Source organism: Euprymna scolopes, chromosome 13, assembly GCF_053919585.1.
Source record: "Euprymna scolopes isolate OS-2025 chromosome 13, ASM5391958v1, whole genome shotgun sequence".
NCBI classification, from domain to species: Eukaryota; Metazoa; Mollusca; class Cephalopoda; order Sepiida; family Sepiolidae; genus Euprymna; species Euprymna scolopes.
In genome coordinates this window covers 81,880,680-81,897,458 of record NC_136494.1, presented here as the reverse complement: position 1 = coordinate 81,897,458, position 16,779 = coordinate 81,880,680, and the positions used below count along the sequence as shown (strand labels likewise).

At 33.0% G+C, this 16,779-nt stretch overlaps 1 protein-coding gene across 9 annotated transcripts in view; it reads right to left on the bottom strand.

Moving 5' to 3' along the window:
* Positions 1 to 16,779, bottom strand: part of LOC145292080 (cys-loop ligand-gated ion channel-like) — a 1,494,476-nt gene that overhangs the window by 444,473 nt on the left and 1,033,224 nt on the right. For all 9 annotated transcript variants that reach the window (XM_080138143.1, XM_080138147.1, XM_080138146.1 and 6 more), the window contains one exon: positions 15,648 to 15,827. In XM_080138143.1, the coding sequence (XP_079994269.1) occupies positions 15,648 to 15,827 (180 nt within the window). The remainder of the gene's footprint in view (positions 1 to 15,647; positions 15,828 to 16,779) is intronic.

Genomic DNA, 16,779 nt, shown 5'->3' with positions numbered 1-16,779 from the left:
TAAAAGGAACTGTGTGTGTACATGTGTCTCTGAGTTCATCCCCTATGAACTCGAAAACTGCTGCCCGATTTTTATATAATTTCACTTCAGGTGTTTGGCAGTGTTCTGAGATAGGTTTTGTATCGAATGCCTTGGATAATATCAATAATCGAAATAATCTGATGAAAGTAGGAAAGACGATTTTGACAAAAAGTCAAAACCTTAGACAGCCCAACATAACAAGTGCATTTGAGAAGTTTTATTAACGCACAAGATGAAAGGCCTGACAATAATATGAACAGTAGGTTCTTTGATATGACAGTGGCGCGTTGAAATGAATATTTCTGTTTAAATCACAATTGCACCATGATTCTTGACTTTTTCATTTTAAACTTAAATTCAAGTGATTATCACCGCACAAACAGTAAGGCAAGGCATGGAAAATCAACAGTAGGTTCTTTGATATAACGGAGGGGGGTGTTCGAAATGAATGTTTCTATTTAGCGCACAATTGAAGCATAATACTTGACTTTCACATTTTAAACTATAACTCAAGTCTATCTATCTATATACATATCTATATATCTATAAAAGTGAACGTGTGTGTGTGTGTGTACATTTCCCTACGCAATAACTCTGACAATTTACAGTCTACAGACTCGAAATTTGATATACAGGGTACTGAGATTTGGGGAAATCTTTTTAATCGGGTTTCGGCCAGAAATTTTTCTGTTAAGGGGTCAAAGTTCAACGATTTGACCTTTGAGAACTCTACCAAACTCCTCCGCCAATATTGAGTTTTGAAATTTAAGATATAGGTTCCTTGGACATGGATCTAACTTTATAATTTGATTTGAGCCCAAAACAATAAATGTCCAGGGGTCATAATAGGAGTCAAAGTAAAAAAAAAATTGACCCCTGTGGTCTCTACCAAATTACTCAGACAATTTCCGGTCTAAACCTTTGAAATTTTACAGAAAGGGTATTCAGAAATAGGGCAAGCTTTTTAATCGGTTTGGGTCGAAAACTTGAGCTACCTATATATAAATGTATGTATGTTTGCATGTCTGCCTAAAACTTTTGACAGAGGCGTCGGAGTTTCACAAGATCAGTATCGTTTTTTCTCCCGGTTCTTTTCGTCTTCGCGGTATGGGTTCGAGCCTGCTTTCCTACTACAACTTTTTTTTTTTTTGCTCAACACACACTTCCAAACGCTCGGGTTATGCCAGGCTGAAATGCTAGTATTTCTATAAAAGTGAAAATGTCTGTGTGTGTGTGTGTGTGTGTGTGTGTGTGTCTGTCTGTGTTTGTACACTTCCCTACCAAATAAATTTGACAGAAGGGGTATTGAGATTTGGAAAAAAAATTTAATCGGTTGTCGGTCAGAAATTTAGCTGCTAAGGGCTCAAAGTTCAACGATTTGACCTTTAAGAACTCTACCAAACTCCTCCGCCATTTTGGGTGTAAACACTTGAAATTTTAGATATAGGTTACTTGGACATGGATCTAACTTTATAATTTTATTTGAGCCCAAAACAATAAATGTTAAGGGGTCATAATTGGGGTGAAATTTTTTGAAAAATTAAACCTCTGAGGTCTCTATCAAATTACTCAGCCAATTTTTGGTCTAAACATTTGAAAATGTACATAAAGTGTATTCAGACATAGGGCAAGTTTTTTAATCGTTTTTCTTTTGTGAAAATTTGGCTTCCAAGGCGTTAAAGTCCAAAAGATTTTATCTTTGTGGTCTCTAGCAAACTATTAAGCTAATTTGGGGTCTAAACATTTGAATTTTTACATAAAGGGTATTGAGACATGCAGCAAGCTTTTTAATCAGTTTTGAGGCGAAAATTTGGCTGGCAAGAGGTCAAAGTTTACAGAGTTGACCTTTGCAGACTCTACCAAACTCCTCCGCCAATTTTTGGTCTAAAACCTTGAAATTTGAGATGTAGGTTACTTGGACATGGGTCAGACATTTTAATGTAATTTGAGTCCAAAACAATAAATGTTAAGGGACCAAAATTGAGGTCGATTTATGAAAAAAATTTGACATCTGCGGTTTCTACCAACTTTTCTTTATGGTAGTTAAGGAAGCCTATTATATAGAAAGGCATTACGGTACATATGCACAATTTTTAATTAATACGTATGCACATAAAATTATGAACAGTACATAGGGCCCGAGCTGAGCCGGGCGGAAGTGCTAGTATATCTATAAAAGTGAAATTGTCTGTGTGTGTAAATTTCCCTACCAAATTACTCTGTCAATTTTCAGTCTACAGACTCGAGATTTGAAATAAAGGGTATTGAGATTTGGGAAAATCTTTTTAATCGGTTTTCGGCCAGAAATTTGGATGTCAAGGGGGTCAAAGTTCAACAATTTGACCTTTAAAATTATACCAAACTCCTCCGCCAATTTTGGGTCTAAACACGTGAACTTTTAGATGTAGGTTCCTTGGAAATATTTTAAACTATTTAACTCGATTTAAGCCCAAAACAATAAATGTTAAGGGGTCAAAATATGGGTTAAAGTTTTAAAAATTTTGATCTCTCAGCCAATTTTTGGTTTAAATATTTGAAATTTTACATAAAGTGTATTCAGACATAGGGCAAGCTTTTTTTAATCGGTTTTTGGCCGAAAATTTGGCTACCAAGAGGTGAAATTTCAAAAGATTCAACCCTTGCAGTCTTCAGAAAACTATTTAGAACATTTTTGGTCTAAAGATTTGAAAATTTACATAAAGAGAAAGAGTATTCAAATATGCAGGAAGCTTTTTAATCAGTTTTTGGACGAAAATTTGACTGGCAAGAGGTCAAAGTTTACAGAGTTGAACTTTGCAGACTCTACCAAACTTCTCCACCAATTATGGGTCTAAACACTTAACATTTTAGATGTAGGTTACCTGGACATGAGTTAAAATTTTTAATATATATATATATGCACATAAAGTTATGAACAGTACATAGGGCCCGAGCAAAGGTGGAGTAAACTGCTAGTTATATATAAAAATAATTTTATAAAATAAACAGTAGGTTATCTCCAGTGTAATGTAAACTATATTGTATTGTGAACTAAGTTAATGTGAGAAAACATGTGAAGTATTCTCCTGGTGCACTGTGATGAGTCCTCACCTAGAGCAAGCAGTCAATCGATTTAGTTGAAAATGAGCGATTTCATCGATTTCGATGACAATAAAAGATGGGAGTGTGAAACATTCGCTAATTATCATTCAATCCCGGGTAACATCGTCTCCCTACTAGTCCGTATATGAGAGAAAGTTAGTTTACTTGGTTGTTATTAAAATCAATGCGTTAACATTAAGATTGGCGCTACCAGATCAGACTGTCAGAAGACATTCATGTTATTTCATTTTTTTTTTTTTATTTTCCTTTGCAAAACTCAATCATGTCTCGCAAAGTCAAAAACTTAATTAAAAATATTACTATACAAAACATAAAACTAAAAACTATGAATAACTGTTTGAAGATATAAAGAACTTGAAGCATAAAAACTTTGTTCAAAGTTACTGGATTTGGCATTAAATAACCAGAAAGAAGTTGACATACCATAAAACAAAACAACTACCCAAACAGAAAAAAACATTTTCAATCAATCTGTCAAAGAATTTCATAATGACATACAAATTTCTTTCGCTTCTATCTGGGCTTAATACTTACTAGTTCAAATTATAGGATACTGAAGATGCAATTTAAAAAAAAGGCTTAAATTAAGATCAATCAAGTATAATCTTATGATGATTTTAATAGTAATATTAATTTTGCATTGTAATTCTTTTTACAATAATATACTGGAGTCTGGGTTTGTGTCGTACATCCATAAATATTAAAGGTGATATCTTTATTAAATACCAGACAGAAGAATAGATAAGTACTTGTTGGTTCCTTGTATTACCTCTAATTCATTTAAATTTTTTGTATCTATACTTCATGTGAACATACCAAGACGTGGAAATTTAAATGTAATGTGAACAAAGATTTTATTTTCCAACTCCTTAATCAGATTATCCCCAATAAACTTTGTTACTATCACAGTAACTCCTTATGCTTCACTGGCAGCATGCCTTGCTTTTGGGTGAATAAATAAATGAATTACACATAAATAAATAAACGTCTGTAAATAATAATAAACTGGCCATTTAGCATAATGGTTAATGCGTTCACTGATAGAACAGGAGACCAGGGTTCAATCCTCCATCAAGTTATACGAAAGACTTAAGAAATGATATGTGATTCCCACTTATGAAATAGCATTATAAGGTGAGAATCATCGATAATTGGAGTGGTCCAAGTAAAAGAATGGCACCTCATTGAAAAGGGAGCCTTTGGGTTGCCCTTAATTACAGTCAATCATTTTATATTTTTATTAAATGAGGATCAATATGGCCGTTGTCCCTGTGGCTAATGGAATTACAAGTTTTATTATTTAAAACATCTAATTTAAGAATGAGATTTTCAATGTACATACCCCGAATAACCAAACGGACAACAAAATCCCCTCATTCACTGTCCTTAAATGTCGTAAAGCGTTCTACTATAATAGTTTCTTCCCTCAAACTGCTAGGTTTTGGAATTTTAAACTTAATGCGAACAGACATATCACTGCTCAACTCCTTGCATAGTCCCCTGTAGATATGGTCGCAAATAGTAACCCCTCACGTCTAAGTGACAATATGTCTCATTTAGAATGAATGAAGGTACAAAAAAATAAAAAAAAATAAAAAGAAATCATATCAGTGATGTAAGGTCGCAAATGGACAAACAATAAAGCAAATAAATAAATACTGGTCCGCATTTTTTTTTCTTTTTTAACAAAAGTTTTATTACAATACTTTCCCGTCTTAAAACCACTTAAAAAGTCTCTTGCTGCCACATGTCCATCTAGTTGGTGCTTTTCTCCTTCCTCCAAGCACATGCCGGCCACAGCCGGCCCATCCTCAATTTTTGACTTTATACTTCCTAATTTGCATATTCGCATTTTTTGGCTACTGCTGCTGCTTCTGATCTCTTCGCAAGCCATCTATCCTTCGCTGCTGCTGATAGTTTCCCACGCACTCATATGCACTTTGTAACAGTCGTAGCGAGAGCACGAGACAATCATATATGTGTACAAGAAAATTTGTTAGAGTTATTCTTCATCTTCATCTTTCCCTTTTATTAAATACAACCTGACAGAATGATTAATGTTTAGTTGTTTAGCGATTCGAATTTTCACAGTTTCTAGTTGTCTTTCCGAATTCACGGTCTCCTGGGTTTCGTTACAGACAAACACGTCTTTAGGCGCAAAGATAAAATTTGAGAAAATGGGAGGGGAAAAAAGGCTAACTTTTCAATTTTAAATGGAATCAATTTAAAACTAAACTGAAATTGACAAGAAAAATTATCGTTATTATAATTTAAAATATGATTAGCAAACCAGATCGTCTAAATTTCAACAGCAATATTTTGGAGTAGGGTGGGGATGAGACTGGACATCATGGTGTACGGAATCAATTATCCTGTCAAAACTTTTTATACATGAATGCAGTTCAAAAACATGTGCACCAAAAATTATTCCTTTCTCCTATTATCAGCTAAAAATGGATAAAACAGCAACAAGTGTTTCTTAATTTTTGAGATGAGGATTGATAATATGTATAATTTGGATTGCTCAGACTACTGTTCTCAGCGTCTTATTCTCACAACGTTTCGACCGATATAACCTCCGACCTACTTCAGATGTATCTTGACAATGCCTCTTATTTATGAATGTACGGAAGGACATTTTTTTCTTCCCTTTTTTTTCAACACACCATAGTCATTAGAATTCCAAAATATCTGATGCATTCATGAAACGGAAAGAAGTCATTTCTATTTCTGTATAAATTTGGGTACTAATTTCACAGATGTCTTACTCAGGACAGTAATAATATTTTACTAGTGTCTATCGATTATTGTATTCTTTATCATATTAACCTTTCTTAACTATATTACCATGTGTTGGATGTTCTTTTGGGGGGTGGGGCAATTTTGTCTATTGTACCTCTTTATGAAGAATGCCAAAATATTAAAACTGAAAGTTGTATTAAGAAAATCTGAGTGGCATTCTCACAACGTTTCTGCCAATTTAACCCCCAACCTTCCTCAGATGTGCATTGACAATTGTTCTTATTGGTGAATGGTGAAAAGAATGCTTTTGTTCTTTTTTCCAGTAACCCATAGTCGCTAGAATCCAAAATATGTGATAAGTTTATGGAATAAAAAGAGGGTCAAGTCGTTTCCATTTAATTGATTAGTATTAATTCGGGTTCGTATTTAGTTGATATAATGTTTCTGAATTAATAAAAAGGAACACAAAACAATGAGAATCATTGTCGAAATACACATGAAGAAGGCCGTAGATTACATCGGCTTGAATATTATGAGAATAATACTCAAGGTGAGAACAGTAGTCAGAATAAACAAAATAATACATAGTATAAATCCTCATCCAAAAAAATTTAGAAACAGCATATCAAATCGCTATAGGCCTAAATAAATGCGTTTCATACATGCATTTTAAATTTTAAAGACTATTATTCATTGAAAAAACCCCATAAAATATGCTTTCCGCCATTCGCCAATAACGGCCATAGTCAAAATACACCTGGAGAAAGTCAGAGATTACATTAACCGAAATGCTTTGAAAATAACATTCGAGAAGACAACAGCAGTCATAAACAATCTAAATAATACATATTCTTTAATTAATCGCAGACAGATATTGTGTTTTAGCTTTAAATAACTAGAAAAATGATTGACTTTTCATAAAACAAGCAACACAAAATAATTATTTGCAGGTATGTTGTGTTTTGACATTAAATAAACCAAACTGGTTTGATTTGGTATTAAAAAAAATCTGTTTTTTGTTTTCATTGGTATTTGGGGGGGGTTCTCTATTTACTTGTCACTTCAAGAGATAAAAATTATGCACATACAAAAGCATTTGTAAAGGTGGAGAAAATCCAATTCGTCAAAGCGAGATAGTATGTTCTGGAACAAGAATAGAAATTGCTTTAGTCTAGGATGTTCCCTCTTGTAAGAGTGGACAAAATAAATACACATCTTAAGCTGACGATTAGAGGAGGTTGGGGTCTTATCTACAAGTTTCAGTATTTGGAGCCTAACTTAGTTGTCTGCTGTTATCTTAGTTTGAAGAAACCCTGTTGAATGTGTTTAACTGCAGACTATGTCTAGAACTTGAACATTCTGGAGAGACTAAATTATCTCAGCCTGTTTGATGATATTCAAAGAAATGCATGGTTTTTGTACCGGCTAAGCTGGAAAAACCGAGCCAAAGAAAAGAAATCAGCAGGTTTATATATATATATATATATATATATATATATATATATATATATATATAATTTAAAGGAGATTAGAACAATAGTCTAAAGAGCTGAGTGTATTTGATTTTGTTGTTCCTTCTTATGAAACAGATTTTTAATTTAATTATAATTTGATTTTTAAATTTTAAATTATCAATCACATTACTTAATATATATATATATATATTGTAAAATTTTCATTCCAGTTAGCACAAAAAAATCAATGCATGATAATGATTTTTTATATTAACATATAAGCTAAATTTTATATTACTTTTCCATTTTTATATTTAGTTTTTCTAAAAAAATAATCACGATTATTGATTAGCTCTTTATGGTAACTGGAATGAAGATTTTACAATGTACATTCTCTGAAAACGATGATATATCTTTGTTGAACTTATTATTTAATTATGCCTATTTTCTATGACATATACAGCTTAAAAGTATATGCTTCATTTTCACTCAGGATTATATATATATATATATATATGTTTCATTTACAGAAAGTTAGATAAGATAAGTCATCGATATTGTCGGTTTTAAACCAGATAATAGGGGATCGTTTGTGATACCCATATCAAGCTCTCCTCAGCCGATACTCATCTCGTCGGCTGAGGAGAGCCTGATATGAGTATCTAAAACGGTCCCCTATTATCAGGTTTGAAACCGACGGTACCGATGACTTATCTAAACTTCCTGTAAATAGAAAATATAAATAATACGCTCTTATTTTAGGAATTTTTTCTTATAATCGAGCACTCTGCTGGAATCTCCCTCCCCCCATATATATATATATATACACACAGAGTGTGAGAGAGAGATGTGAATAAGCCACCAAACTTCAAGACGTATTTTTGGGTAGGTGTTGGGGCTGACTCACATTTTGGCATGGATCCACATTGTTTTTCCAAAACCAGCCACAGACTTAGATTTCTGCATCTACTCGACATCTCTGAGATAGCTTCCATAATTGTTAAAAAAAAATAGAAAACTAAACAAAATACTGGTAGAACATTAAATTTGGTAACAATTATTGAATGTGTTTCTACCAATATTTTGTTTAGTTTTTCATTTTTGAACAAATATCGAAGCCGACATGACTGTAATGAGACCGCCGTTTTTTTTTTTTCATTCTTACTCAATAGACTTGATTTTACGTTTGTGTCCAAGTAATAAAACGCTTTAACATAAGTCAAAAGACACAAAAATATTAATCAGGTGAGTAGAAGAGTAACTTATCCTTCTTTGTGACAGACTAAAAAATGATATTTCAAAATTAATTGTGACAGACTAAACAAAATGATAATTTAAACTTAATTGTGACAAAGAAAGAAATGCTATTTGTTGTATATAAACTTTTTTCACCTTCTTTGTTTTATTGGTTATTGTAAAAAATACATAGTAATTTTGGAGTTTTCGATTAACTTTAATTGATGACTGGAAGAATCAGTTGTATTTCAGGACTAATGCCATCTGATGTCCCAAGTCAAACGTACTATAATGGACAAAGATGCACGTTTAGTTTATATGTTGACATTTGCATGTTCGTATATTGGGAACTGGTATTATAAGTGTAGGTGACACAAGCTTGGTATGTTGTATTTGCATTCTGTCCTCAATACCGATTCAATTTTTATAATAGATTTTGTTTTAGGAAATTAGTTTATGGTAAAACTAATTAGTATAAATATCTCAATCTGTATAAAAGCCAAGTACGTTCAAGGATGGAGTACTGCTGCCATATCTGTGCAGGAGCTGCTAAAAACAGCCTATTCTGCCTTGACAGAGTACAAAATAGACTTTGTGGCTTAGTGGGGGATGCCCTTTTCTTTCCCCTGCAACCTCTCTCCCACAGAAGAGACGTTGTGAGCCTGTCTTTGTTTTATTGTTATTTTCATGGCAAGTGCTCGTCTGAGCTCCAATCTCTGGTCCCCTCTCTCCAATATTTCACGAAAAACACCCATCTGGTTGAAACCTCTGTCATTAATTTTCCCCACTCTTTATCTGTGCCAAAATCCAAGCGTAGGTTCCATGAGCAAAGCTTCTTTCTTAGAACTGCACGACTGTGGAACTCTCTTCCGTTTGCCTGTTTCGCACCTGACTACAATTTGGATGTCTTCAAGTCCAACATAAACAAATTCCTGACAAACCGCCCCCTTAAGTAAAACACTTTATCAAATCTTCAATACTAACAATTACTACGATACTATCCTATTGATTACTGTACATGAGTGGCTTCCAGGCCTTGATAAGTGGTGATCTCCATGTAACCCCCCCCCCAAAAAAAAAACCCCTAGATTTTGACACTTTATGCTTTAATATTATGTTCAGGTACAGTTATTTATTTTCCAAACATATTTTTCTTGCTGTGATTCGAGCTATTATATATATTAGGTGGATATATATTATTTTAATTAATAAATTCTTTGGAATATATGCGTGTAAAAAAAATACAATTGAAAGGATATCTAAAAGAAAAAATACAGAAACATAATATCAGATGAGTGACTTGTTCACTTATTAAATTAATTATTACTATTATGTTAAGGACTGAACTCTTATCAGGAAGCAATAAAGCAGAATAAGATGCAAAAATAATGTCGTTTTTTTATAAGTTGAACCTCAAAAAACGACATTATTTTTGCACCAAACTAATATTATTTATATTTTGTCTTTGTCATCTGTCAAGTGTTCATCTGTGCATAGCAGCATTCTACATAATTACATTCAGCCATGCAACGAATTACCTTCCTACATATGATTGGATGTAACTCAATCACTTGAGAACCAAACAATGTTACCTACATCATGACATGTATTAAATGGGGCATATCAACAACACCGAATAGGTATGCAGTTCACACAGCAAAACAATCGGATACATTATTGAAGAATGTGTTCTCCTATTTACCTGCATCATCACGAGCGCTGGATGTGACACTAGGTGGAGCTTTATATGCAGTGTAGTCATTAGTAAACGCCATGTGGGTGCTCATAACAATTGAGTGAACTGATGAGATTTTACTGAAATCATCAGTCAGGGGAGCATTAATCCTAAGATTGTTTTAAAAAGTTATGGTTTGATTGTATTCGATATATAAGCCCTCAGTAGTAGTATTGTTTAATATCCTAGTCATGTGTACTGAAAACCATTTGACAGAAATAAATGTACAAGGCACAGACACATACCTGGCTAGAAGATAACAACATAATATGATGAATTGTTAAAAATAAAATAATCGTTGTGTGTAGCGAAAAGGTTACTAGACAGAAATAACGACACTTGGTATAGACAGGAACCGAGCCAGAAGATAACATTTGACAGAATAAGTGTACTTGGCATCAACACATATCAGGTCGGAAGATAACATAATATGATCGATTGTCAAAAAATAAAATAATTGTTGAGTGTACTGAAAAGTTATTTGACAGAAATAGGAATACTTGGCATCAACATGCACTTGGCCAGAAAATAACATATCATGATCGATTGTCAAAAATAAAATAATCGTTACGTGTATTAAAAAATCATTTGATAGAAATTGTTGTATTTGATATCGGTATCCACCTGATCAGATCATAACGTGATTGTAAAAATTGAAATAATCGTTGGTTGAAGCAGTGCCACATGAAGAAGAACAACAAATATGTTGGATTATCAACAAAAAAACAAACAAAAAAACAAAAAACTTAGCCACAAAAGGAAACTTCAGTTACTGACAGAGACGTTTAAGCTGAGTGTTGCAGTTGGTCACAGATTGTTATATAATTACAACCTGAAAATGATAACGGTAGTTGGTTGATGATTTGAGCTCTAGAATAATCACCTGCCGAACTCGTGTGTATGCATCTTTCTCCCTCATTCTCCTGCGCTCCTTCGCTGTCACTCACAATAAAGATATATCATTATATTTCATATGTAAATGTGGTGACATTATATCAAATACAGCAGTTATACAACTATATGAAAGTTCTTAATATGAAATAAGTAAAATGTAAGATATTCAACTGGTCAATAATAGTTGGGTAATTATTATTAACATAGAAAACTTTGAAAATATTTTAATTGGCCAATGATTCATCTATATAAATAAAATAGTAGATGTATGTATGTGTGCCTATGTCTGTCTGCAAATATTTAACTGATAAACTCTTAAACTACTGGTCATATAATACCTGATTTCAATACTTGAAAGCACAATGAAATTTACCGGGGTCCTTAAGTGAAAGACAATTCTCGGTGTTTTTAAAAACAGTTTATGTAGCATGTATTAAATGTTTTAATTTAGGATTTATTAATTTAGATCGAGATAAATAGTAGATGTATGTATGTGTGTTCAACGAAAAACTCTTAAATTACTGTTCGCACAACACTGAAATTAACAGGAAATAGTAATCGTATACCGAGGATAGTTTATAACAAGTAAAATCTTTGTTTGATGGTTGAATAACGTGTATAGAAATATGTCGACATATAAATATAAATGTTCATTTCAACTTGTCAACATATTTTTATTAATTCAATCATAGCTAAAAGTCGTTTAATTTTAAATCTTTCTTATCTATGTGTTGGGTTAGCTCATACGGTAGCTGGAGCGCTAAGTATTTTGGTTTCGAATCTAGTTAATGGCACCTGAATCATTTTTTTACTTTTGCAATCAGTACTATATATATATATATATATATATATATATATATATATATATATATATATATATATATATATATATGAAGCTTTGTGCATCTACGCCTTGGCGTGTATATGTTTGCATTCATGTGTGTTTTTGAATGTGCTTATGCATAGGTATACATACATTTGTACGGGAGTTTGAGCGTAATTCTTTTCATTTCTTTCCTTTCTATTAGTTGCACTATGATAAAGTCCGCAAGTGTTAATCGCCCGATTCCTCCCTTAATTACTAATTAATTTTTTCCTCAATCCCCACAATCCACAAAAACTCTCAATAAAAACCGTCTAATCTTCCAGATAAATTCTTTCTCACAGTTCTTTAAAAAAAAATTCTTTCTCACAGTTCTTTAAAAAAAAAAACCTTTTTAAATATTTATATTTCATCCTCGTTTACACTGCCCATAATCCCACAAAACCATACCCACTCACTTATTCGACTTCGCTCCCCCTCTCTGCCTTAATTACTATTTTTGCAAAGTGAGGTTGTCATGACAACCAGATCATCATCTTCCCTTATTCCCCAGCGTTGAACTGCCTTGTCGTTAAGCCAATACCCTCCTTCACCTACTTTATTTCTATCACTTTGTCGAATTCTCCTGACTTTGGACTCACACTCTCACTTGAAACCAATTTTTTTATTTTTATCCCACTCCATCCGTTCTATTATTTTCATTGTTACGCTAGTATGGCCCTTTTCATACTTAATTTCTTTAAATACTTTACAGGCAAAATTTCTTCATGCATTTTGCTAACTCCTCTGCTCTGACGAAAAGGAAAGTATTTCTTTGAAACTCTGTAGATGAGGACTTTTACCTCTATTTGTGTTTCCTTTCCAAAAAATAAACGTGTAAATAAACTGAATAATTAACTCTTGCTAAAGTGTTTCTCAACATACTTTATTAAACCTAAATACGAAATCTGCATGAATTCGAATATATATTTAAGCATATTTTCGACCGGAAAAATCAGTAATAAAGAAGTTACAACTAATAAATAGTCAGTACTTGCTTAAAGCTAAATAATAAGCCTTTATGTAAGAAAATGTAAATGCTTACACTGGGCAACAATTTTTTACGTTTTAAATATTGCCTAGATTTCTACAACTGATTTAAAGTATTTTTGCTGAATAAGGAATGACATCTGTTTCTTTCCATCAGATCAAGTTTTTCTGTTAAATTGATTTGCAATAAAAAAAATCAGATCTTGTGACAAAATCAATTACATGTTTCTTGCATTATCGGCCGATTTCTATCAACACATATCATCCGAAATATGTGTTTAAGAGAATAAAATATTTTGTCAACAACATATATTGATTATCATATAGAAACCTTGATTACTGTAAACTGAGTGGTTGGCAGTTTGAAAATTAATTACACATAAATTGCATGTTGCTTCACTTCCTTTCCTTTGAACTCCTGAAATGTTCAGTGGCAGGGAAGTCTTCCTTCAGATTCCAACACTAGTCAATCATCATCACTGCGTCCCAGCAATCTTGATACCTGGTCTCCATCTCTTCCGGGTCCTAATAGAATCCCTCGCCCTGCTGCTCACTATTTGAACCTAGGTTCTCAATAAACCGGTCCGTATGTGAAAATAGGTACATCATCTTGACCCTCAATTCGCAGCCCAGGTTTTTGAAAGCAGTCAGGATGTTGTTGACAAGTTCTGCATAGTTTCTGGTCTTATTGTTGCCAAGAAATTCTACCACCAGAACAAATGCCTTCTATGTTTCCTTTTCCACTTTGTTCATTTAGTTTTCAAACTCTGGATTTTTGATGAGCTGCTGGATTTGTTGACGATCAAAGATACTGACTTTCAACTTCTCCTTGGTCAATCCTAGAAAAGTTTGGCACAAGTGAAGCAGTCGTTGTCTTTGCCCAGAGCCTTTATTAAGCTGAGCTTACTGTGCAGCAGTGGGAAGCGTACTCTGTCTCTGTCCAACAGAGGGTCGTTCATGGCGTTCTTTTCTTTGCAAGATATCAATTCCTCTCGCACCTGCCATTCCTTTTTTTGTGTATATTAAGTACCAATTTTTGGGGAGATTTTGCGATTTTATGATTTCAAACTGATCTCGTTTTCAACATAATAACCCAGAACTAGCAAACCTGAATATTTATCGTTAAAATAATCATTTCCAATCTAAACGTGACATTTTACCCTTATGAGCTTTTTCTAAAATGCACTACACATGTGTACATGTGGACAAAAACATAAAAAAGGCATGTAGCAATACGTCAAAAACTTGACCTGATTGAGCAAAACCAATGTTTAATTTGGATTCAGCATATCAGTTTTGTCCTAAAACACCTAAAACATCACGAACATATTTGTCGTAGACCAGTGTAATTATATAGTTTCCAGGTAATGAAGTGAACATTATTTGTCTATGAAATATTCGAACCTGATGATTCAACTTGTGGCTATAGGATTTATGACTGATAGATATCTCCGACTATTTCTATGATATATAACTAATCAAAACAAAAACTGTTGATCGGAATATACTTTTAAAAACCAATTAATAACAAAAAATTTATCATATCATAAAACAATATTAAGACTATTTTTATGCAGCTTTTTCTATACCAGTCAATAAAATAGGGGAAAATCTTTATTTACTTTCGATATAAAATTAGCAAAGTAACTCAGAATTTCAAGTGAGCGTTGCCTTTCAAGTTTGAGCCAATTTAAACTATTAAGTGTAGCTAAACTTTGTATTCTAGAAGTTACATAATTACAATCTATTTTTTTATACTTGTATGTTTCCCCCTTGCAAAGTGATTAGTGCAATGTTTGGTTGTTTTCGTATGACCTATCAACGCTTTTCAGGTTATTTAATGCAAAATCCAGTCATTTTAGTAAATGTTTTTGTGCTTCAAGTTCTTAATATATTCACATATTTATTCATGGTGTTTGGTTTGGTTTTTTGTAGAGGAAAATTTTTGTTTTTGGCTTTGCAAAATAGGATTGAATTTTACAACGGGAAAGGAAAAACAAAATCAATAACATTAATGCTTGGTATATTTTAGGTCAGAAAGCCGGTCTCTTCAGATAGCCTAATCTGGTAGTACATGTAAGAACACACTGGCGTCTTCTCATTTGCATAGACATACGTTAGTGATAACAATACATTTTGTGCACAAATCTGTTTCTCCTTGAAATATAAACAGTTCCATTATATCTTATTTCTCGCCTCCAGCAATGGCTTTACTAGATGAGATGAAGTAAGCTCCATTTTGATAATAAACTGAACCAACTTTTCTTATATTCTTGTTTTCAATAACTCTTGCTGAATCATGTTTTGCATTGACGAAACTATCGAGTAATATTGATTTAAATCGTAGAGATAAAGTTTGTCCTTTTAACAGAAAACATGGTGCCATGTTCAAAAGCTTTCAAAGTTAATAAGATGATGAATATACACGAAGCGATTCTACAAGAAAATGACGATCTCCAACAAGTTTCTCACTATTTAAAGTTTACATGGAATTGAAAAAGAAAATAATAATAATAATAATAATAATAATAATAATAATAATAATAATAATAATAATAAAGCCGAATATTAAGAGAATACCTGGAGGGAATGAATCAAAGTGTGTACTTACATACATGTGGATGATGATGACAAAACCCACATTATAAGAAATGTAGACAATGCTGAGGACGCTAAGAATAATTATTTCCACCCGGTCCGCGTTTGGTTTATCGTGATTTAGTAACGTCACTAGTCCATGCCATGCACAAACCGTAGATAACATTACCATCGAGATCAGTAAATACTTGTCCTGCAAAAAGACAAAAGAACAAGTACAATAACATATGCAACAACAACTAGTTGGTGAGCAAACAACAAAAACAAAAACAAAACAGATTTGGATTATTCATATACTGAAAATATCGTCGTTGTTATTATTTTTCACACCACTTCACTTGATGTAATCTATCTTTTCCAGGTGCGTCTATTTGAACTTTGGTATTCAGTTTTCAAACAGGTGCGTTCGTTTTATGAATTTCTAGCTACAACCACTCTCAATAGTTTTACTTTGTCTCTCTACCGACCTAAAAACTACATGAAACTTCCATGAGCCAAATTTCTTTGGTAAGACTACCCGTCTGTGGACCACAGTTCTGCAGGGCTGCTTCCCAGTTAACTAAAACATCGTCGTTTTCAAGACTAATGTGAACAAATTTTTGTTGAGCCGCTTACTTAAATACTCAAATTCTATGCAATCACCAACTTCATTTCCAATCACCACGGTATTGTATCACCATTTACCTAACACTCATTTAACCTTTATCCTCGAGTAGCTTTTAGATCTTGATAAGCGATAACACCTAAGTAAAATCATATGCATTATTTTGTACTATGAAAATGTTATGTGAAAGTTAATAAACTGAATGCCTTCTATTTATTTTCTGTTGAATTAAATTAAATCTACGTTTCTAAATTTTTGAGATGAGGATCAGTTATTTGCATTATTTGGATCCTTTGGACTACTGTTCTCATCTTCGATGTCATTTTTCACAACGTTTCAGTCTATGTAACGTGCGTCCTTCTTCAGGTCTATCTTGTCAAACTCAGGAACGTTTCTGAAAAACTCTGGAATTTGGACGGAATTTTGAATGGCACCCTTACTTCACAGGAGTAGCATACTCTCGTTCCGTCAGCCATGACTGGATAGAGGTCCCAAGTAATTCGCAATTGTATTTTTCAGTCACCTACACTGAGAATTGGAC